The following is a 25200-nucleotide window of genomic DNA, read 5'->3' on the forward strand; positions in this document are numbered from 1 at the left end:
ATGTTCAGTATAAACTATTAGATCAATATAGTGTCTTAATAGTCAATAATATTGAGTGTGAAATCCTTAACATCTGTCTGACTTTGGTTTTGCATAAAACTTGAGAAGAGCATTAGCTAGCGCGTTTAGATCTTGCCTCTTAAAATCTAGCACCAGAAAAAGGACCAGTCTAGCCTGTTAGAGGCATTTTGTGTAGTCTATGCCTTCTGTTTGGTTGTCATGGGCTTTGAAGAGAATTTTGTTTCGCTCAGAATTGCTCAAGGACAGCTGTGCTTGGGGTGGAGTATGAGGTTACAGACCCTGTGTCCATATTGCGTTTAAAGAGGGGCTCCAGTGCTCCCTCGAAAATAGCTTGTGGGGACAGTATACCAGCCTGTGTCTCAAATGTCCTCTGGAGCATGTTGAGATCCTGGCAGCTGGGACTACCTGTGGGCTTCGTGTGCTGTGGAGCAGCTCACAGGCTCTGTGTGAGGCAGTCCGGTGGGTGCAAGGCAGACGGTGCTGGGCTCACTGGGGTGGTAGAAATGGGTCGGGCAGACTGATAGGGAAGCTTACAGGCACAGAGCTGGCTTCGTTGCTTTGAAGTTTCTGATACTGGACCAAGCGATGTAGGAGGTTAACCCCATTTTGGCTTAGATGGTAGGCGTTTACTGTGTGTTAGCAGAAAGCGACATCTGCCTGGTAACCAGGATGTGGTCCTCCACAACTAAGACAGTGTGCATTTATAATGTTCCATCAATTTTTTTAGTCTTATTTCTAACCACTGTTATCTACAGTTATACAGCACAATCAAAAGAAGAGATGACTGATGGCAATAATAAAAATGAGAATGTACGGTAATAAATGTCAGGTGGGTGAATACTTTTTTTATATTAAAAGTACCAGTCTTTACACTTTCAAATTTACATACTCTACTGTAGGTTCCTACACCTTATTCAGGTACCTAAAATAACAATGAACTCTCATCTGTTTAGACTATTCGTATCCTCCGAAATTATTGGAAGAGATTTGGTGCATTTGAACATCAATCTATGGTACTCAAGTAGCCTACATATTACTGATTTAGCTTTCTGATTTTGCACATGTGACTTTTAATGATGTTATTCAAAGGAATAGATACATTGTAATTTTACTTTTTTATTATTTCTTGAAGTTGGTTAAAAATTTTCAGCAAAACCTACAAAATATAAATCTCTGCAAAAAATTTGCATACCTGAATTTGGCAAAAATGCTGTTGATGACATGCTTTTTTTAGTCCTTTGAGTAATTTTCAGGGTAGAATGTAGGTTATTTGTAGGTTTCGAGGGTGTGTTTGTGTTAACTAAGCTAGTGGCACCACTTCTTTAGGTGGAAAATTTGAAAGCTGTTTCTGTCTCTTTCCCTGTTTTCAGGCACTGTTTTAAACACCTTAGATAAGTAGTCAAACTGAAGGTTGCAATTATTTGTCCATAACATGGGAATGGAATGCTGGTCTGGCATAACCCAAATGAGTTGCACTGAATTTGGCATGGAGCATAAAAGAAGGTGAAGTCACTTTTAATGATATGTCCCAATTTGTAAACAGGTGTTTGCCCAAGGGGAACACACCAGAGTTACTTTGCAAGCATTATGGCAGAGTGATTCACTGGAATATGTGAACATTTCTAACCCTTCGCTCCCCCAAAATATATTATGTCAATCCTTTTAGCAATTCATGTTCAGTGAGGTATTGCTCGCAGCAGTGAAAGAGATTGGATTCCAGAAATTGTGGCACTCTTTTTATCTATTAAGCCATCTAATGAATGGTGTTTTAAAATTTGATTGGCAGCTTCTTTTCCTATCTTAATTAAATTGCTCCTTCACCCCAGTGTCTTTGAAGGACAGAACCTTTGTTAAAGATGTCAAGTTAGTCTTTTATTGTTTGTTTCCATGGGGAGCAGGGCTTGTTGACAAGTTAAGATAAAAGATGCGTAATCAAGAATATACTTGTTAAAATACTCATTAAAAAGGTCTTAATAGTACTAACTAGGACAAAGAGGAAAATGTGCCCAGTGACATTATGTTCTTCTCCACCTGAGATGCAAAGAGCTTGTAACATTTCTACTAAATCAAATTCTTTAGCTAAGATGAAGATTTAATAAAAGGTAGTAAAGTGTGTTCTGAAAGCGTGAAGGCAGCTAAATGCATAGAGAAAAGAATTCAGTCAAGAAGTATTCTCTTCCTTTGGTAGTACAGGGGCAACCCTTGCTTAATTTCCATTGAAGGGAAAATATCATCAAATCAACACTGTAGAAAAATAGTGTAGGTGTTAGGGGGAAAAACTGTTGATGCTGAAAACAGTTGATAGAGTCTGTTTATTAAAATATTTGGGTTTAAGTTAAGTGGGGATTAGAAGCAAATTATTTTAAGGTCACCAATTGTGAGTTATTAGTCTAATCTCCTGCAATTTGCATTTTAATATGCACCGGTAGGAATTGCTTTCTTGAACTATTTCAAGGCTTTATTTGCATGTATATTTGACTTCAGGGGTCAAAGTGCACAATGTACTATTTGAAGTTCAGTGACATTTCTCACGTGGATGTATTCCTGTTTGTCAGAATCAGGTGGCTGTAAAAAATTTGTCCGTTTGATGAGACAGAATTTTCACTGGCTTGAAGAAGACATAGAAACCCAATTAGAAAAATAAAGGTCATCTTATGCTGTTAGGAATGTATTTGCCATTCACATTAACCTTATGGGCCTGGAGGACCATTGCTTGTAAAATTGTCCTTTATCATCACAACTTTTTCTAAGGAGTTGTACAGATTCTGACCTATTTGCAAAAAAATCCTTTGCTGCACGCTTAAATAACGTGAAGAGTTGTACTTTAGTATATAGCCTATAGTGATGTGCATTTTGTGCTTTATACTTTGGATATGTTTTATATTTGCATTTTAAATCAACTCATTCTTTGTTTGCCATCATGTTTTAATTAAGCTTGTATGCAAAATTTTTGATAAGGAGCTGATACCACTCACAGAAATGAAGTCATGAAACTGCCGTTAAGTCTTGGCACTATAGTATATGATAATGAAGTGAGCTTAAGCAAATCAATGTATAACTTTTATTAACAGAAGACCTTATCTAAGACTTACAAAATACAACAAACCAGAGTAAAAATTAACCAGATTAATGGTTCAAATTAAAGACCGTTCAACTAGGGCATTCTAAAGCAATTACAAATTGTGTTAGAATAAGAAAAAGTTCAGGCTACAATGTTCCTAGCAGTGATATGAAAAAAGTGGTGGGAGTTTACTGCTCTTGATTTTTCTATTAGTTCTTGAACTAAAACAATATATTATGGAAGAAGATTAAAGAGCCCAATTTATTTTTAAAATCAGGCATTTCTACATTAAAATAATTTCATGGGCTGCCAAGCAGTCAGAATAAAGTTGGAAAGAAAGTGGTGAAGACATTATGAAAACATATGCTTTTCTTGCTACCCACATAGTACATGGCACTATGGGTTAATGTGTTAGCCTTTCAATTATGGGGATCTTATTCAGGTAATATGTGGAATGTATTTGTTTTGACAGGTATGTTGGTGCCTAGTGTCACATCATCAGTTACTTGAAATCGATAAAAGTAGTTGTAATGAGATATAGGGAAAAGCTCTTTACTTGTTCGACTCCTAAAAATGACTAGGAATAGGACCAGACAGAGAAGTCTCATGGTTTGCCTGACAATTGCTCAAATTAGATGCAAATTGCTTTCTTGAGAGAATAGTTCTCAGCAGTGAAGATGTGTCCCTAAAAATATCCTTTTCTATATTATATATAGAATATACATATTCTCCATATATAGAGAGAATATACAAATTCTCTCTCTCTCAAATTATCCTGTTCTAAAAATACCCGATCCAGTATTCTCCCTAGCTGTGGAGAATAAAACCCAGGAATCCTTAGTGGTTGATTCCTGCAAATCTTAACTCCCATGACAAATCCTGAGTAAAACTGGTATCCCAGCCAATTTAGAGGGCCATAGATTTTAAGCAAAATCTGACCCTTACTGAGAAGCAAACACCTATTGAGCGATGCTGTATTACCATGGAACATAACTGCCTGCGTGCTTCCAGTTTACATGAAGCTTTTGTAATATAATTGGAAGTTTGAACAATGTAAAATATAGTGGAAAGTTTAATTATAGCCACCCAAGACCTTATCTGATAGTAAAATAATCTTGTAGCAAATTGACAAGCACATCAGCATCATAGTCATAAATTCCACTGGTGCTTTCAAACACATTTCAGAATGTGTTTACATACTAAAATATCTGTATACATACTGAGATAGTTTTCTCATCATATAAAATCTAAGAATACACTGCTAATAAAATCTACATTTTCTGTGTATGTAAACTGAACTTTTTAAAAAATGTGTTGTAAATTACTTCATTGCGTTAACTTAAAGCAAATGGGCTGATATTTTGCTTATTGAACTTGCAGCATCAGATGTTCTTGAAGCAGAGAGGAATGGAAGGAAATAGAAATTATAAAATTAACAACTATTTCAGTTCTCATAATTGGGTTTGTGACACACATTAAAGGAAAAGCTCTAAGAATAAGTTTAGTGCAGGTGTGGGTTTTCTTTCCTGCAGAGGTATTTATGTGTCTCGAAGCAGTATCAGTCGGATTGAGAACGGAAGATAGGGATAAAAGACCACAGCACAATAGGGAAGAAACCTGCTTGATCCCCTGCCTATTTCAGTTAATTAGTTAAGAGCATACTTTTCCTCCAGCTTTCTTCTGATGGGTTTTGAAATGTATGTATAAGGATCAGTATGAGGGTGCCGTTCCGCAAACAAGGATGTTAGAATATTGTTTTGCATTTAAATCTTCAAGAATCTGAAAAGTTCCAATTACCTGAGACTGGTGCATTCATATTACACACTTTTTTTTTCCATTAGAAGTGTTGCTTTATTCATTTTTTTTTTCCAGCTGTGATGTGACATAGTAACTTCAAGACGCAGAAATGTTGAATATATATTCTTCATTGATCTAAAGGGAAAAGTTGTGTTCCGATCCAATGATGTAATAGTTTCCAGTAGTCACTAAGGAGAATATTAAACATTACTATAAACCTTTTAAAATCCTCAGTTTAGCTCATATATAAGAATTTTAAAGATTTAGACAAACAATTCCCTGTATAAGTAAGGTTAATAAGAAGTGACAAAGGAGGGCAGTTCCAGAGAACTGGGTAAAGCTGATGTTCAAAAGCATTAAAGGAAGACTGAGGTTAGTTTAAGGATGTTGGCCTGACATTAATCTTGGGTAAAATAATGGAATGGCTGAAATGGAATTGTGTTAGAAAGTTATGTAGGAGTATAATATAATCACTAACAGTTGATAGAAATTTATGGAAAGTTATGAGATTTTTATTTATATTCCTTTAATTGTATGTTTAGTTTAAATTATTCAAAAAATAATTTATGTTCAGTTTCCACAAAACTCTTTATTGATTATATGCTATTGAATTTTATTTTGCAGTGGTTAAGGAAAAAGCTATATGTTCAGGCTTCTGTTTTGTAACTACCATTGCTGTTAATTCTGCATAGTTTGCCTCCCATTTCTACTGTTTGTTATGGATATTATTTTGCAAAATTACCACAAAAGGACAGGGAAGATTGGGGGGTACCTGAAGGTAAAGGAGAGGGGGCTAAAACTACACTGCTTTTCAAAGTGCTGTAGATGGATTATGGATTCCTCTTTGTGAAATCTGTTCGTATGTCATCTGTGAAACATTGTCCTCAAAGCTGAAAGAAAAGAGTACCTTGATGTCCTATCATACATAAAGTATGTTCCTAACTCATCTACCATTAGAAGTTATATCAAATGACCCCCCCCAAAAAAATCTTTGCAATATTTTCATAGATTGATAATGAAGAAATAAATTGAGACATACCCAGTTGAAACATGTTGAAAATTGGAAGATATTTGAAAAGAAAACAAGTGATTATGGAGGGGTAAGACTGTTAAATGAAGCAGGAGGTGAATTGAGAGAGACACTGGCTGATATCACATGGAGAAAAACAGATAAGAGGAGCACTGACTAGAAAAGACTAAATGAAAGAGGGCAGTTTCCAATTAGTAAGGATAATTACTGACAGAAGTACCCCCTTGCCATTTTGAAAGGGATTTTTGTCCATCAGTACTCTGATAATAACTCCCGATAATGGTAGTGATCTTCAGATGTTGAAAATGCTAGATATTAACTTTGGGGGAAAGAATTTTTTCATTTAATATGGAGCTACTTTTTATCAAGTGAATTATTACATCAGGGTAACTCTTTGCTAAAGTTCAGGACAGTTTCAGTTTTTCTGTTTCTGTGAATATTGTTATGAGTGATAGTGGCTGAATATGTTTTATCCACAGACAGAAAACTGCTATTTAAGACTAGAATTATATATTAAGAATTACATATATTTAGTATATTTATATCTTATAATATATATAATTATATGATTAAGAATTAGGATTGTATATTGGAGGAAATGTATTTTACTAGCTTGTTTACACTTTGCATTTAATTTTTCCTCGTGTAAAATCTCAGTTATGCTGAAGTCAGTGACAAAGCTTTCTTTGACTTAAGGAAAATTTCTGGCTTTATTAATGTGGAGTCAATTTTATTTTTTAGAATTAGTCAATATTTAATTTTTTACAGGTTTACTATAGAACAACTGTGGACCAAAAATCCATGTTTTTAGATTTGTGAAAAAAACGAGACTATGAAGCTTGACCTACATATACTGTATTTGAGAAATTTACTTAAAATTAATTAATTTTACAGTGCTCAGGACATACTAGAAAAGATGACTTCAGGATACAATGATTTTTTTTTTCCCAACTTGTGGTCCATTTTACCCTAATGTTAACCACATCAGTGAGACTTTCTGAAGCAATAACTTTCTAATGTGTCTATAACTTGGCACGTAAGCACTGTGACCCTCAGTTACCAGAGGCATGAGAGATGTATTCTAAACTGTAGTTTTTAAGTCTTACTTGTTAATACTTTTGTTTGTTATAGTATAGATGCAATTGTAGTTGTCTAAAATGTACAGTATTCTGTTTCAAAACCTGCTTGCTATGAGAATTCAGTGTACTGTTGCCTGTGGTAAAACTTCAGGTTCAAACAGAGAATAACCATTTTTACAGTATACTAAAATCACTTGCCTCCATCACAAAATACTGTTTACCTGTAGCTTTTTTAATACTACGAATATGTCTTATCTGTGGCACAGGAAATGGAAAACAACTTAAAATAACTTTAATATGGTATGGTGTTTACATGCTGTCCTTGTTCATATGTCAGTTGAAGCAGTGGAATTTTGTTGTCTGTGGATGGGTCCCCCAGGGTCCAAACAACAATTCTCGCATCGATCCTTTCTTAAACATGATGCTTTAACCACCTGAGCCCCAAATAAAGGATACTTGTTTGCTTTGGGTTTATGTTGATTGTTTTTAAACTGTATTTTATGTTTTAAGCAGAAGTATATGGTATATAGACTTAGGTTGGAATGGCTTGTTTCAATGGGAAAAGAAATATTCTTAACAGTTTCTAGGTAAACCTTTAGTTCACTTATAGTCAGAATTATTTAACTTTTGAGCTGTATAGATCATGAATCCAAAACCAAATGTACTAAAATTTTGTTCTTGAGGGAACTAAAATGTCTGTAGTTAATTTAGATTGGACCACTTTCTTGGCTGCTTTTGCAGATTTAAAACATGTCCCTATTCACAGTAAGGGAAAGTGTTGGGAATTTTGTGTCTTTAATTTTGTGCTACTACACAGAAGAAAAGGTTGTGGTGCATACCAGTAACATGCTTTGAACTGTTCACTTATTGCTATTCTCCTTTTTCAATTTACTCTGGACGTTATGCCTTTGCTGTCAGGTGAAGACCTGACTCTGAACGTTCATGCCTTGATGTGTACACACCTCAAGACACCTGTTGTCCTTCAAGGGTATATTGAAGAGAAGTGGATAAAGGAAAGAAAGGTAGACTTCTGTAGTCATTTACAGGAGGTGGATTGTCCCGGTCAAACAGGAGTTGTGGAAAATGGAATCTACCTATATCATGGATAGCTTTGTATTTGACCCAAAGTAATTATTTGAGGCGTGTCTCCGATGTCCAGAACAGGAGGGCTGGTAAGTGGTGTGATGTCGTCATTACTCTATTCTCTTGCCTTAAGTGGCTGTTACAGGCTTTTAGAGTAGTGCCAAGTGACCTGACAGTCTTGGGGATAGCTTTATTTTTTACTACAGAATAAAGCAATGATGGCTGCTTTCTGGATGCATACTTTTGAAGAAGGGTGAGATTTTCGGGAACACATAACTGAGGGGTGCTGGTTATTAATGTATTTTTGAAACTACTTCACCTACCGTGGCTCTTTATGTTGGCAGTTCAGTCATTCTACTGAGATGAGGAACGCTAATCAAGCAAGTGACGTGCAGACTGTGATGTACAGTTGCTGTAAAGTGATGGTTAAAGCTTTGTCAACTGAGTATGTACAGAGGGGGTCAAACTGCTAGTTTAGGAAACCTCAGTGTGTGTATAGTTATCCTCGTCTGTGATATGAGAAAGAACCTGTGCCTTTAACTGAAAGACTTCCCTGTAGGAAGTAACGGAAATAGCTCCAAATGGTAGTGAAAGGCTGGAAATGCCTCTCATGTAGAATTAACAAAGTGTGTCTGTGTAGGAAATTACCAATATATAAATTACAAAATTGGCTACTATGCTTTGTTAATTTGTGAATATAAAAAATTCAAACAAGATCCTTCAATGATCGGTGCAGTGTTAAGTTACTATTTTTCAAGATTTTCCCTTGAATTCAGTACTTCAGTTTTAATGGAAATCTGAAGAATCATTCTGATCACATGAAATTGGCTGTTCTCTATATTTTGCTTTTGCCTTAAGTATTGTGAACACTGGGAAAAAATGCCATTCATAAGCATACGTGTTGCAAAAATTTTACTCTTAGCCTGTCTCATTAGTACTTAAGGGATGATCACTAACTCATACCTACAAATGCTGTATTAAGGATAGCTGATATTGTAAAAATTAAAATTTGTAAGGTCATGCAACTTTTATAGCTGTTTTTAAGGAAGAAAAAAGATAAACTCTGTAGAGGAGGGAGAAATTTTAAGACGGTCCTGTGGTACAGTATGGTGAGGCACAAGAATACATCTATACGCTATACTGGAGTACTTGAGCATACGGCAGCATCTTGCTTAAAATCTGTATTCAGTTGCTTATTTCAATAAAGTTAAGGGAAAGGCATTTATTGATAATGAAGATTGACTCTAATGAGATGAAATTGTCCTTTGATACTATTTCTCATATGTTTTATTACAGTATTTACTGCTAAAGATCATCTATTGATGATATCTCTTGAATAGGTGGGGTTTGCTTTGTTATGCTATGGGTGAGCGAGATTTACAAAAGCAGTTTTCATCTAGAGAAGTTAGAATTCCTCTGTAGTCAATGGAGAGAAAGAAGGTTCTTCTGGAGTCAAAGGCACTGCAAGTTAGATACCTTCTATGGTTAAAAAAAAAAAAAGGCAATGGTCCCTCCACAGTTTATAGAGGAAATTAAGGGAAACTAGCCACCTCATCTTAGAATTTGCCTTTGTGGATCTCATTCTTTTCCAAACAGCTATGTTCTTGTATTTGCTCCAAAAGAAAGCAAGGCTGCATATCTTCCTGGTTCTTCAGTTTCTTTGCTCTGTGAGGGTAGCAGATATTTCTTCCTCCAGTTCCTTTAATGGTAAGCATTGCAATGCAGTTATTTCCTTTGGGAAATTATTTTTCTTTTATATTTTCCCCGAGGAATTTTCCATTTAGAAAAGAACATAATGTTTGGTTCATATTCTCATTGCACAGCAGGTTTTCTTTAGTACTTCTTCCCACAGGAATGGTGCTCAGTAATTCTCTCCAGTCCTATCATTTAACAACATGCCAGCTGTCTGCTTTCTTACATGATCGTTGGAGCTCAGTAAGTTAGTTCTACACCTGATATGAGGTTTTATCTATTTTTATATATTTTCATCATTAATTTTTGACAAGTGGCTCAGCATCACTCTGAGGAAATTGCTTACATGGAACCTGTCAATGCAGTCTGAGTTCAGCCATGTGCACCTACAATGTGAATCTCAAATGCCATCCTTCTCTATGGGCTCCTAAGCAGACTCCAAGGCATTTTTGGTAACAATAGAGGCAAGCACTGGAGATGATCCTGAAAAAGGTATGAATATGAACTATGCATGAATATCAGTGTAAGCAGACAAATGTTTTTCCTTAGGTTCCTACTATTTTATTCATGTTAAATTCTGCCATCATTCATAACAAATGCTTCTTTTTTTTTTTTTTTCTTTTTTTTTCAGCAGATGCTAAAGGAAGAGATGGTTGCTATTCTTTCAGAGGATGTAACTGTATAATTTAGGTCATGTTTCTGAGCTCCACCAACTTGAAACATCAAAGTGAATTTATTCTGATATTTGGCCAACTTATTTAGTCATCCCTCTAGACAAAAAGTTTATCTGGATTTTTGGTCTGCAGTGTGGCTAGAATGTACGCTACCCAGATGGGTTTTCCTAACTTTGATGCAATAGAATAAAGCAAACATAAATACCCTTTTGTTATGACCAGTAATGGTTGAAACTAAGTTAAAACTATTAGATTTGACTGAACCAGGGCATGAACTTCAGCTGTATTACATCAGGGGAGCAAGACAAGTGTTTAAATTGAGCTTTTTTTGAAAGGAAAATCTTTTCTTATCAGAAGGCCTATCTCAGCCAAAATCAGAAAGAGCATTTGTTACTAATTTAGTGGGGTGTGTTTGCGTGTGGTTATATATTAGCTTTGAAAAATGAGCTCTTTCCTGCTCTACATAATTGAGGCTACTATTTGTTAATCCAAATATTATGCAATAGAACTATCCGTAAACTTCTGCACAGACAATGAGATTTTTCTAGATTTAAAACAGAGAAAGTTACAAGGTTAATTATCACATTACAGACACTGAAGCATACCTGAGACTTGCTATCTCTTTCCTCTGCTCCCCTACTTCTAGCAGCCCCAGTGGGAATCTTAGTCAGGGTCAGCAGGACTTGAAAAAGACCATGCACATCTTGTCCCATCTCCTCCATAGACTCAGCTGCCTGTCAGAATAAAGGAGGAATGAGATGTTTGCACGGAAGGCTGCAATATAAATGTATTAATTCTTGTGCATTTGGCGGTAGGCTGTTTAACTCTTTTTCCCTTCATGGAAAAAATGGCTTTCTTCTAGAAAGTAGAGTTGAATTGAACTTTGAATCTTTTTGAGTGTGTCTCCAAAGCCTTTTTGAAGGTGAGAGATTGTTCCCCCTTTAACTGTAGGTTGGCCTGAACTGTCTTGCTTTTCTGTCAGCATACCAGGGTTCATAGGTAGTGACACTAGGTCAAAAATGTGTTTATCTCAAAAATTGGCAAGTTTGCCACACAGCTGTTCTTTCAGTAGAGAATTGGTGCTAAACGTATTGGAAGGAGTTTCTTTAATCTGTTTGTTAGCTCTTCTATCTTTTCATTTATTTTAAGGAAAAGAACAACAATGGGGGATATGAGCAGAGTTAGCAGTTACCCTACTGAAATTAGGGAAAAAGTCATATGTCCAAAGACATGAGTGAAGGACTTTTGCCTATACTGCCAATTTTTAATTCTTTTTTCATGACACTTCTCAAAGTCTAAGAGATTATAAGTGTATCATTAAATAATGTATTTTGAAATGAATGTTAGAAAGCCATATAGCTTCAGATATATTTAGAAGTGCAGCAGGAGAACAACATAGAATGTTATGATTAATAATAAAGCCCCAATCCTGTAAATACGTAAATGCATATATAATGTTGGCATTTACTTCATTGGACACCAATCCATAGCCTATGGTGAGACATACTTACTTCGTCAGAATAATCCTGTGATAAAATAATTTTTACACGCTAAAATAGTTACTAGTTTTGCAGCTCCTCTTATTTTGAATGTAAGATGAACCAGTTTGGGGGATGAACATTTGCTTATTTTGGTTTTATTTTTTGATTTCTGCTTAAGTTCCAACTCCTAGGCTTAACTGGCAGAATGCACTGCCTGAGTTTATTGTGTGGCTAGGGCAGGTGTGCATGTAAAGAAAACTGCACCTGATTCTGTTCCTGTGGGCTTTGTGCTTGTGAATTAGCAGGGTATTTCAGGTGGGAATTTTCTTAATTTGTTGGTTTGAGAGAAGAGACATAGAAGGTGTAGTTCCAGGTGTGCAGAAGAATGAGCATCGTTGGCCATTATCTGCAGCACAACAAATTCAGTGACCTAAAATACACGTTCTTTTGATCACCACCTGAAGAGTTGCCATTGAACACACTGTAATGTTACTTCAGGTGGTTCCTTTTTTGTTTTCTTTCTTTTTATATAGATGGAGGGTCTCAGGCAGGGATATGATAAGCTCTTTGCTTCTTCATTATTAGGTTAAGTCCACCTGCTGTGTGACTTGGCAGTAGGATATTTTTGGTCTATCAATATTTGTCTTGCTCCCATAAAATGAAATCTACATCACTGAAAATAATCGCACCTGTACGGCAATAGCTGTTGGCATAGAAGTTGAATATCTTATGAAGTAGGGTGCAGCTCAAGTTTGTAAAGGTTATTTGCTGGGTATTGTTGTGGAGCAAGCAATATCGTGGTCTGTGCTGTACTTCATCTGTGGAGGAACGCAAGAGTCTACTTTGTCTGAAACTTACTGTTGTGGCACCTTGCGTGAACAATGAATTTTTACTTTCACTAAATGTCTCTCTTGAAACAATCTTTCTTTTTTTGCTAGTAAATCCAGTAAAACCTAGAACTCCAATCTCTTTGCTGAATTCTCTTCAAGTTCCACACAGACTGTGTTTTTGACTGAGTTTTATAAAACCTGCATTTCATCATGATGTTCCTTTGTTTTGAAATGGTTATGTCTCTTCCAGAACAAAAAATAGAAGAAATTATGGAAAACTTGTAATTCAAAGACAAGGTATTCAAGCAAGCAATTCATATGTTTTACGACCTTTGCACTTTGACTTGGGAAGCCTGTTTTATTTCCAAATGTACTGGCACATGTTCTCAAGATTTTACTAATAATAGAGAAATTCCATGAAGTGTCTCAAAATAGAAAAGTAATTTTAATGAGAGATGTCCTGAAATCAGTGTTGTGGTTAAGTTTGAGCTTCTAATTAGCTTGCCATCTATTTTTTTTGATTGCTATGTTTAGAATTAGATTCCAGAGTGTATTCTTTTAATTTAATCGTTCTGAGTCTTACTGTTACTCCCAGAGACTGTGTTAGTAACCACAATGTTTTCTACTCACTTAAAATTATATGGTAGCTCAACCTGAATGAGGAGTTCTGGAAATTTTCTCAGGTGGTTTGATATAAAGCAGAACTGCCAAAATTGCAACTGGGATTGGGTGCGCAAGTTTAATGGCTTGGAATTTAGCTTAGTACTTCACTGTCTTGACTGGCTTGCTGATTTTTTTGATGTTGATACTTTTATTGGTAAAGTGTTAGAATAGAATTTGCTGGAATGGCTTTGTGTTCATCTATACAGATGGAAAAATATCTATATCATGTGTTAGTTGGATTTGTTTTTATTAACCTTTTTGAGATGTGTTTGTACAGCATGTTTACTGTTTTTCATTATTATAATCAAATATAAATATGAGATGAGCCTGATTTAGGAGATGTGTTTTACTGTGTACTTTCTGGGAAGCAATGATTTGTGGATTTATTCTAGATTTCTAATACTACACTCATCACCTGATATCTAAGATGCTGCAAATGCTTTTTTGCCACTAGATGCATATGACTGATCACACTGAGAGTAGTGGTCTTTAACAGGATGAACTCCTGCCTTTACTGAATCAATGCAACGTTCCCACTGGAGTTAGCAAATCCTTGATTTTACCCATTGAGCTTCAGTGCACATAAATGTTTGCAGAAGTAGGATCTAAGGGGTCTCTCTTGATTTCCTAGCCATCCATAGATCCATTGGACTGAAATACAATTAGAAATTTGCAGGATGAGGCCCCTGGTCGTTTTTTAAACTGTTTGTTTACGTTCACAGCTTATTTTAATATACAAAGCATGCAACTTCGCTGTTTAAAATTTGTTCCTTTGTTGTAAAATTTTTTTGGTCATCATTACATAATACTGAATATTTGGTGATATAAACCAAGCTCTCCATCTCTCTGTCTCCTTTTAGCTAATGTTTGGCTGTATTTTTTTATCCATTGCTGCCAATTCAACACAGCTTCACAGTGAAACTCTGTCTTCAATATTCATTGACTGTCAGAGATTCTGTGACATATCTGTGCATTATTTAGCACATCCCTATGCTTAAATGGAACTTTTGTTTTGAAGGGGTAAGTAAAGGATTCATTCTAACTCACTGGCTTCTTGGGTTTTGTGTAATTTGTAACAGATGTTATTTCACTCAGATAAGCTACTAATTTTATAACTCCGCTTTTAAATTTGGATTTTATAATGTAGAACTTGCTTCTAAATGTATTGGAAAGTATCATATGTATTTTGGAATATGTTTGTAGCCTTCCTTCAAGAAAAAATTTTTTTTGCCCCATCTTGGTATTTAATAGTTGTACCAAATAACAAGCAGTTACTCACATGCAAAACTGGCTGCAATATTTACTTGTAGATAGGCTACCAAGAGGAGGTCAAGTGTCAGGTATTTAAATAATTTTCTTCTATGTATTCTTCCTATTGACCATATTAATTAATCTGGCTTCTCAAAAATGGAAACCCCTTTAAAAAAAAACAAACAAGCAAATAGAGAAAAGTATATTAATCAAGTTAAAATAATCTTAACTGTAATCCTTACCGCAGATGGAACACCAGAGACAACAGGAATTCTTCTTTCTGTTACTGTGGATTTAAACAAGGAAGCTCAGATAATGATAGGCAGCAGTATAAAACCAGTAAACTGGCAACAGTGATGCAAACAAGCGGTTTTTTGCCACTACATTAGTATTGCTACGACAGAAAAATTTTCAAATTTGATTTATGCATATAAAGAACTGCTTGTTTAGACTTACAGGAATATGAATCTGCTTCCTTTAATTAGTTCATACCCATTTAAAGTAGAACTAACCAGGTGGTCTTCATGCTTGGATTTTACTGGCATCTCTTGTTTAAATACTTAGTCCAGACAAAATAGAAATTTCCTATGGAGCAGGGTGACATTGGTCTACCAGGGTTGTAATTTGGATTTAAATGTATTAACAATCAAGTACTTTTGGATAATGCACTCAGGTACCCGGGCTTCTAAACTGACTAAATATTTTGCAGTAATTTAAAAAAAAATTCTAGTTAGAGTATAGTGGTATAGATAAAAGCTGGGGGAAGAGAGACTTGTGAAGACAAAGTAATAGCCTGTTTTCTTATTGAGTGTTCTAAAGGGGAAAAACGAAAAGGGTGGAGTTCTCTTTTTCCTTTTGAACGGACCATATTCATACTACTATGTCTCTGTATAGCTGAAATGATAGTTACTTTATCCCAAAAGATTTTCTTATTAACATCATTGTCACTAGTTCTTAAAACAAAATAAAATAAATGGTGCAGCGTGACTCTCTGTTATAATAATCCACTATCACTTTGGTTTGTGGATCTAAGACACGGCTTTGTTAGAGGTGAAGTTTCAGAAGAGGATTCTGAATTTAAACAGTACATGCATTTGGCTCTTATAGGGTGTTTGAGTTGACTGCCATCTTAACCTGTAACTTTGTGCTTTGTAGACGATACATATTGCTTCATGGCAAATTCCAATTTAGAAAGGTGCAGTAGAACTGTTAATGATAATTCTGTCGTGGAAACAATGTAAAAGAAAACAAAACCACACAATTTCCCTTGCAACCTTGAGTATTTCCTTAATCTGGCTGTTGCAGTTTCCAGAGGCACAGATCGCTATAGTAATTACTTGTGATAATCAATAATTTCATGTTCATCAAGTGAGGCAATGGAATTTCAGGAGGTAGCTGGGTGCATCCAGATAAAGCATGGGTTGTCATGCTGCCATGTCTTTCATCTCTGCTGTCTTCTCAGATCGAGGTCACGTTGAGCTTCACTTGAAAGTTGAGTATTTGGTGTCTAGTGAATTGATGCTTTGTTGTCATCATGGTGGGCCTATGCCACAGTTTTAAAAACCGCGGTCATGGTTAGCATTAGCTAAGGGTCTTGTAAGGGTCAGATAATTGTGGCCTGAGGTACTTAATCCCAACGTGCGCTCTCACCTACCCATTGCAGTGCTGTGGGAATGCCATAGCGTTTAGAAGTGCTCCCTTGCGGGAGCGACATGGTTATTCTTGCTGGTGAGGGAGTGTTTGATAAAGATCGCTCTCTGACATGGATATCTTTGCCCGCATTCCATAAAGCTTTAGTCACCTGTCAAAAGCTGTGTGCACAATGGTTGTTGAGTGAGGTGGCCTGCACAGGGAATCAGGCTGCTAATCAGGCTGTTTTGTTACTTTGTAAACTACTTTGAGAATTGTCCGTGGAAAAAAAAAGTTTACTCCTAGAATAAGGGATATTCAGGATTTTATTGGTTAAATTGATATTATCACTTATGTGGCCTTATCTATTTTAAAGGTTTGCTTTGCTAGTGTCTTAGTTTTTGTATGTGGCTGCATGCCATGAGTGCAAGGTAAACAAAGGGGCTTGTAAGGAGAAAAATATTTGACTTCAAATGCTTACATGTTCTATGTGAACTAGGATATGTGATGGAGACTTCTTAAAACCATGAAAAATGTTCTGTTAGATCTTGTTATAGATTTAGTAACTGAGTTGTATTTCCTTCTCCAAAACAAGTGAATGTGGGAAAGGATGAAACAGAGTAAATGTGCTGTTGCAGTAGGAATGAACAAGCAGTAATCCTAGCATTTCTCACCTCTCTATTTTCTTCTGTTTTATATGCATTAAAATCCTACTTTATGAAGATCTAATTTTGTTTAAAAATAGTTGGAAGGGGTTGGATTAATTAACAACCTTGCAATAAATTATTCCATAAGAATGATTGCCAGAAGAGACCTGTGAGCTTGTGATCTCTGTTTTTGCTTGTATAACTGTGTACAGAATGGCTCTTTTGAAACCAGGTGTAAAGGCTTTGATTATGGATTAATTTACTGTGGAGGACGTAATAGTCCTGATAATTCATCATCCCTGTGTCCATTTCAGAATAATTACATTTCTGATGTTATTTTTTGTATTTTAACAAATTTTGCATGGAAGACTTGCTCCTAAATGCTATGAATGAAATGTAAAGAGATTCCGTATTCCTTAAATGCCAGACTTCTGCTCTCTTCAAACTCGATTTCTGCTAAAAATGAAGGTACTTCAAATTTACTGAAGCTGAACCCACTGTGATAGAACTAGGTGAGAATAAGACTAGTTGGCTAAAGTTTCACCAGTGGTGGACAGTTATGTTTTTCTTGTCTGTTTTAGAAAAAGAAAAATAAATTGTCAGTCACGTTTCCTGTTCTCCATTTTAGAATATGGCATAAAACCTCTGAAAGTCTTCAGTCCCAGTGGCATTAGGGACTCCAAGAAAATATACTACCAACTCAAAAGAAAGCGCATTGGAACTTCATACTCATTTCTTGCCCTTTACTTTTTCAAAGTTTTCTTCAACTTCCTAGCCAGCTAGTAGGAAGGCATTTTATATTTTTGGAATTGTATTTGTATTTTTTTTGTATTATTGGAATAAGCCTGGGAGAGTGATGTTCATTATTGCTCCAGGGAACTTGTCTGAATACACAAGAGTGGGTATGTTGCAAGCCTTTTTCAAGAGGGATTAGTAATTTTGAAGTTATTGCTGGGTGTTAAACAATGCCCTGAAAAATATCTTTAAGTATCCATTAGTAATGGAGAAATCTGATTGTTTTTAAAACGTGTATCACTATTGGTTTACAGTTTTCAAATGCTTGACATCTTATAAGGTCTACTAAGCAATGAAATAAGCATGGAGAGAAATCTTTCTGCTTGAACACTTAAGGCTGAAAACATAAGAAATGCTCTATTCTTGGAAATTATTGCAGTCAAATCCTGGTAATAGTGTTGAGGGGTGAAGTTCTCAAGATTATAAAAATAATTCTTGATTTCAGCTCTACCTTTGCAACTGTGAATATGAAAATTCGTAAAAATCTTAAGTATGATCTCAATTTAGAGAGTAGTTCGTTCTTTCTTTTCTTTTTACTACATGCTTTCATTAGTAACTTAACTGGCCTGTACTTTGCTGTGGGTAGGTGTATTGGAACAGAGCAAGAATTTGGTCAGAAAAATTTAAACAAAAAAAGATGTAAATGAAAAACAATTTTTGATCAGTTGTAAAAATACATATTCAATACCGTACTTACAGTACCTCTTAAATCTTTCCTGCATCAGCTGCTTTCCTTTCTCCCATTGCTTTTAGAAAGAAAGTTTGAAAATCTTATTTTTAATTTATTTTGTTTGAAAGCTTTGTGATATTAAAGAAGGAGAAAGAAAAATGTTAAATAGGCAATGCAATATGGGCAGACTTTTTACTTGGTGGTTTCCAGTTGGTCTAAAATCTTTGCATCTAAGCTACACTTAGGACTGCCAGTTGCAATATATTTTTCCACCTACCCTGAGAATAAGTGAGAAAGGGAGAGATTTCCTTTTTTTTTTTTAATTTTGTATCTGTTTAGACAGATGATAAAATAGATCTAAACTAAATAGATTGAACAACTACTGTGAGAATTGAAGATATAGTTGGGAAAGTATGGAGAAACCATGACTGAGGCTGAAGAGACTAGGATCTCAGTTTGCAAAGGGTATGGATTCTTTATTTCCCTCAACCATTGTAAAATACAATTAGAGATAATGTTCAGGTGAAAATAAAATAATTAAAAATGTGAATGTCATGTTTTTAGAACTTATTTATCCTTGAATTCTGCAAGTATTTGAACGAAGAACCCCAGAACGCTTCTAAAATTTATAGCTGATGACCTGGGAGATGTTTAGAGTAATTTTCCTCTGTGCGGAAAGATTTCTTTTTTTCCCCTCATATTAAGTATTTACTGTGGAACCATGTATTGTCGAAGTATCTTTAGTCCCTTCCAGCTTTTTTCTGTGTTGCTTTGGCTTTCAGTTCTCAGCATAGCTCAAAGGGTGCTGTTTTGACAACCTTTGTTCTGTCTGTGATATAGGCTTTTTTAAAACTACAATGACTGTGTGTGCCTGCATTATCATATGGTAATTCATATTGTATTATACTGGATATTCCAGATCTCAGAAAGCTATATTAGGTCACTTCTTCATCTATTAACAGAACAACAGTACTTAGAAATGTTTTTTCCCCTCTTTGGTTTAGCTGCAAATGTAAAGCAGAACTTGTATATATGCAGTCATGTAAAGATTTAATTGCTATATGTTTCAGTGACCTGCAACATTCTAAGACTGCACCTCTCCTTTAGAAACTTAGGCCTGTCACTGGTATAATATTTGTCTTGTATTATTGTGCATTAGAACTGTAGAATTTTGTACCAAAGACAAACTTTTTTAGCAGTTGTACTTTTTAGGGTTTTTTGAAGCTGCTTTCAAAATAGCTTATGGGCCTGGTACGTTAGGTATTGTTTGGAAGTACTGGGATATTTGTTTTATCTATAGCCTATGAAAAGGTGAGCATCTCCTTTGTCCATGGTTATAAAATGGAAAGAATGTAAATTCTGAAAAGAAGAATCCTTAAGGTAAAAGACCATGTCAGTTACTTCTCTTTATGCGATTTATGCTTCTGGGGGTACACAGTCCAGTGTAAGTTGAAATATAGCACAGAGTGAGAGACCACCTGAGTCATTAATGACTCAGTCTAGAAGGTGTCCTCTACCTTTTGTTGTGTGAGTGGGATTCAGGTAGTTGTCACACAAGTGCAACTGTAGTTGCCTGCTTCTTCAGCAAAATTGATATTAGCTGAGCATTATCCATAATAGGATACAGCTAGCTTGCCTTTATTCCAAATTCCAGGAATTCTGAATTTCTCCATTGCGCTATCCCATCCAGTACTGATATTGTAGGAAGCATACTGATGAGTGTCATCAGCATGTTAAATTCATCTTGGCATATTTTTCTTCCCAAAATTGTAAAATGCATATTGGACAGGAAAGGTGATTAGATATTTGAAGGCCCCTGTTAGACTGAGGAGGACTTTACTGTTGTTGCTTGTCTCCTTAGAAAAATGAAGCTGTATAGTGCACACAATTACTGGCTACAGTAGTCAGATGCAACTGATGTTGTGTACTACGTAGTGTTGTGTTTGTCATGTAGCTTTGTCACCCATAACTCTTGTTGAAAAGTAACTGCAATATGGAACTCCACCTTGTGTAGAACATGAGGTATGAAGAACATCAGGGCTTTGGTCTGAGCAAACTGAATGTGGGCATGATTACATCAGGTCACAGATGTGTCTGTGATACTGTTACTCTCCTCTAAGCAAAGTATGTTTTGTTGATTTTCACTATTTGGGATTAGTTTCTCACTTCTCCTTCGGATGGTTAGCTGGGCTTTTTTTTTTTGTTTTGTTACTTGGCTCTGATTTATGTAGTGTTTGGACTCACGAGTGTCCTGTGGGTTCTCCATTTTATTTGGAAACATTACATTTTAAAATCTAAACCAAAAGCTATCAACACGTTTTGTTTGAAATGTTTCATATTTATAGTTCCCTAAAATTCTGTTTTCTTTATCTTCCCAGTCACATGGGAGCTTGGAGGGAACACACACACATCTCTAATGCCAGTGTTGCAGATTAAAAATAGTTTTCCTCCACCAAATGCTAACAGCTGGTTGGCTTTGTTTCCCGGCTGAAGATGCATTGTATAGTATTTTCGTATTCCTGCTGTTGCCAAATGTTAATGGATCGAGCTCTGCAAACTTTACTTTGTAAATTCTGTTGTAATACTAATTACACTTTAACTGCATTTCTCTGAGGCTTTTCACAACTCCAGTCAAGCACCTATTACCCCATTTTGCAGATAAATAAACAGAAGGAGACCGTGGTAGAGGGAGGTGCTTTGTGTTGATTTAAATGACAATGAAGATAATCAGCGCTGCTGTAAGCCAAGTATTATTCAGGCAACCTGAAGATGTAGTGGCATTCATGAGAACAGATCTTGTAAGTTGTGCTCCCCCAGGATAAACCCCTAACCTTTTTTCCTTTCCTTTAGTTGAAGTAATTCAGTGCGAATACCGTGGAAAATCTCTTGTTGTCATATTGAAATGATAGCAATTGCATATTGAAATTGCTGTCATCTTCACTTTTCACCAGTAATGGAAAATATCTAAACATTGTATTTCAAGAAAGAAGGCATTTATAGCAATATTTTTTCAAAATATCAATTTTTGTAATGGTGTGAGTGGACAATATTATATACAATGACAAGTTATTTCTGAATTGAGTAGAATATCATATAATAGCTTTTCTGTTTTTCCCCATCTTGAGTACTCAGCAAAACTATCTTACCATCTTACAAGAAGTGAATCTGCCATTTTATTTTATTTTGAAAATTCTTTCATAATGTCTGGCAGTTAAAGTGGTATTGCCTTCATATACATGATCCATAATGTTTACATCTTGGCATAAAAGCTTAAGCAACTAGTGCAAAACATGGAGAGACCCGAGAGTTAATAAAATAGCAGATGGCAGTTATGTTCATGTGGAAATAATTATATACTGCATTTTTAATTGCATAAAATCAATGTATTGTTTTTGATGAATACGGTAGGCTTGCTGGACATATAGGGATTAGTGTCTTGTGTGGTATAAACCTGAAAGTTTGTTTGTATCATGTATTATGTGATATGATGGGGATCAATTTCAGAATGCCTTAAGAATATGCTCTAAACAGAATCCTTTCTACACTGATTGTACTAGATAGATTAATCCTGTTGCCATATGGACTTGAAATTGCCTTGAGTATGCAAAAGAAAAATTTAGATAAATGATAACTCATTTAATACTCTGTGGTTTGTGTTTATGGAAAACAGAATTCCTCAGGATCTTCTAAAGGAAAACAAGAGTGTGCCAAAGGTAATTTCAGTGTTGAGTGTTCACGGATGGTAAAATTATACTTAACAGATGTTTGTAATTTTTTCAGGTAATAGCTCTAGCAGATGCAGCAGAAGAAAATCAAGCCAACATGTTCCAGGCATTCACAAAGTTGAAAAGTGCCACCCATCTGGTGATTATGCTGATTAGTTTGTGGCAGAAGCTCAGCACTGATCAAGTTGCTATTCTGGAAGCTACGTTTTTGCCATTAGCAGAAGATACACAAGAGCTGGTAAGAATCTGTAAGAGCTGCTCAAAAAATTCTCATTGTTAGAGCTTTAAGTGCTTAAATTTACATATTTCCCCATGTATTTTGTTGAAGACCATCCTTTGAAGTGATTTAGTAGCCTTATTAAGTAGGTGTTTGATGCAAACGACATTGATTTCACAGAAAGTGGGAAAGTAGGAGCAGATTATGGAATGTTTCATCAGAAGATATGGGTGATACCAGTTAACTTCCACTTAATCCTTCCTTATTAAGCCAAGTAGGAGTGTCTCACATAAGTTTAGCTAGTTTTAGCTCCTGTCCAGTTGTTAGCACAAACAGAATAGCCCCAATTTTTTTGAAGACTCTAACATAAACACTATATAATATACATACATGTGTACTCACATGCACACATTCCAATAGAACTGTAAAATATAGACATGTACACACAGTAATACAGTATATTTAATCTATTAAGCATTTGCCATACTTCGTCTTCATGGTTTGCACATTGGTTTATATAATGGATGAAAATTATACAAAGAAAACACTGTGAGTAGATAATGTACTTGTATTCTCCAAACCATGCTCTAGATAGTCCTGCATTGTGTAGATATCTTGTAAATTCTGCTCTGATTTAGTGAGTGTGACTATGTGAGATTGTGCGCAAAATTTGGAGAATGGTCTGTAGAGAAGGATAATGCTATATTCTATCCTCGCCTAAGATCCCCAGCTAAACACTGCTTTAGTTGAATTAAGGAATGTTCTAAACTTTGGGCCCCTCACTACAAGAAGGACATTGAGGTGCTGGAGCGTGTCCAGAGGAGGGCAACGAAGCTGGTGAAGGGCCTGGAGCACAAGTCTTATGAGGAGCAGCTGAGGGAACTGGGGTTGTTTAGTCTGGAGAAGAGGAGGCTGAGGGGAGACCTCATCGCGCTCTACAACTACCTGAAAGGAGGTTGTAGCGAGGTGGGTGTTGGTCTCTTCTCCCAAGTAACTGGCGATAGGACGAGAGGAAATGGCCTCAAGTTGAGCCAAGGGAGGTTTAGTTTGGATATTAGGAGAAATTTCTTTACTGAAAGAGTGGTCAGGCCCTGGAACAGGCTTCCCAGGGAAGTGGTGGAGTCACCATCCCTGGAAGTATTTAAAAGACGTGTAGATGAGGCGCTTAGGGACGTGGTGTAGTGGGCATGGTGTGTTGGGTTGACGGTTGGACTCGATGATCTTAGCGGTCTTTTCCAACCTTAATGATTGTATGATTCTATGATCTCCAGTTAGTCAAGTCCAGCCTTTTTACTGAGTTCTAGAATAAAGTACTTAAAGATAGCGTGCCAAAGTTAGAAGAGAAATAAACTTTGACATTAATACGTCTCAGTTTCTTTTAGGTATCTGAACTATAAAGTATACCACATAACCTTTCACAAATGACTTCTACAGAATAAAAAATAAGAATTATCTAAGTACACATTAATTTTAATTTTCATGCTCTGCACAGGGTTTTTGCAATTTCCAGTGCAAATTACAGTGAATCCAGATTTTGGTACATACCCGGAATACGTAGAATGGCTTGTGGCCATTTAGAAAGCTTGTGCTGGGTTCCAAGTGAATCTAGGATCATCTGCAATTTCTGCCTGGGGGGAGGAAAGTGATTTGGTGTTTTGCATGATATTGACCCATAGCAGGCAAAGCAAAACAGTTTTGTTGAGATTTGTTTTGGATTTTTTTCCTCATGTAAACTTGAAAAATCAAGCTGCACAACTGAGGAGTATGCATTCCCCTGAATGGAATTGAAAGAAAGTTCATATGAATCTCATAAAAGCCTAAACAACCATTTTTTGCATGACTCACTTTTATTTTGCCATCAGGAATTGCATTGCTTTGACACATGTTTTGATAAAACATGGTGAAATCTGTTGCGTATCCTATAATACAGGATATCACTTCAGTATATATCTTGATGTGGTTTTGATATAGTAGTTAACAATATTCCATGTTAAAGCTGTAAGACCTCACATAAATATTGTAAGGATGTACATCCTGCAGAGCAGCCAGGATGAAAAATGTAAACCAACAATAACTGGAGGTGGAAATGGAAAGGAAGCCTTTACAAAATACAAAAATACGTGCCATATTGAAGTTGTTATGGTACCACAGAAATCTGAATGTAATTTAAGGAGAAGTTTAGGCAGAGAAGGGGGAAATCTTCTGACATACCAATGATATTTACAGACAGAAGCTCCTAGCTAGTGTTCAGGTTTCCTTGCAAGCAGTTGAGTGGAACACTGGTGAAAGAAAGTACTCTGAAGAATTTTTATTCACTCTTCAAACAATTCTGCACAATGGTTTGTTGTATTTTTATTTGGAGGGAATGTGTTAGAAAACAGTTTGGATGCAGTCTACATCTCCAGAACATTTTCTGCCTTGTGAGCATTAAACTATGGAAGTGTTTTTCTAATAAAAGGGAAATGTTTAGAATATACTGTTACCGTAAAAAGAAATGCTTCTCTGACCATAACATCAACATTATTCTCATACATGCCTTTCCATTTAGAACAGATTGCATCTTGTTTACTAGACCTGGCAATCACTCCAGTTAGATATTTAGCAAATACTAAAGTGATGTTTTGTGCTCCCGTTGTCACCAATTTTTTCCCAGACTCCTAAATGGTTTCTGTTGCTGCAAACTTTTGTCTAAGAACATGTAAAATTTGGTTTTTCTTGTATATACAATGATATAGTGGAAGTAGTACTGCAAACTTGCATATTTTCTGGGAATAACAGATATTTGGCATCATATTTTATTTCCAGCAGTAAACTTCTAACTAGCACCTAAATAGTATTGCTTTGATTAAACTGAC

At 35.8% G+C, this 25200-nt stretch overlaps 1 protein-coding gene across 2 annotated transcripts in view; it reads left to right on the top strand.

The window, feature by feature from the left end:
• The window catches only part of BBS9 (Bardet-Biedl syndrome 9), a 313308-nt gene that overhangs the window by 116138 nt on the left and 171970 nt on the right, over positions 1-25200 (top strand). For both annotated transcript variants that reach the window (XM_075143047.1, XM_075143048.1), the window contains one exon: positions 22184-22366. In XM_075143047.1, coding sequence (XP_074999148.1) covers positions 22184-22366 — 183 coding nt within the window. The remainder of the gene's footprint in view (positions 1-22183; positions 22367-25200) is intronic.

The sequence above is a fragment of the Calonectris borealis genome, chromosome 2 (assembly GCF_964195595.1).
Source record: "Calonectris borealis chromosome 2, bCalBor7.hap1.2, whole genome shotgun sequence".
Lineage (NCBI taxonomy): Eukaryota > Metazoa > Chordata > Aves > Procellariiformes > Procellariidae > Calonectris > Calonectris borealis.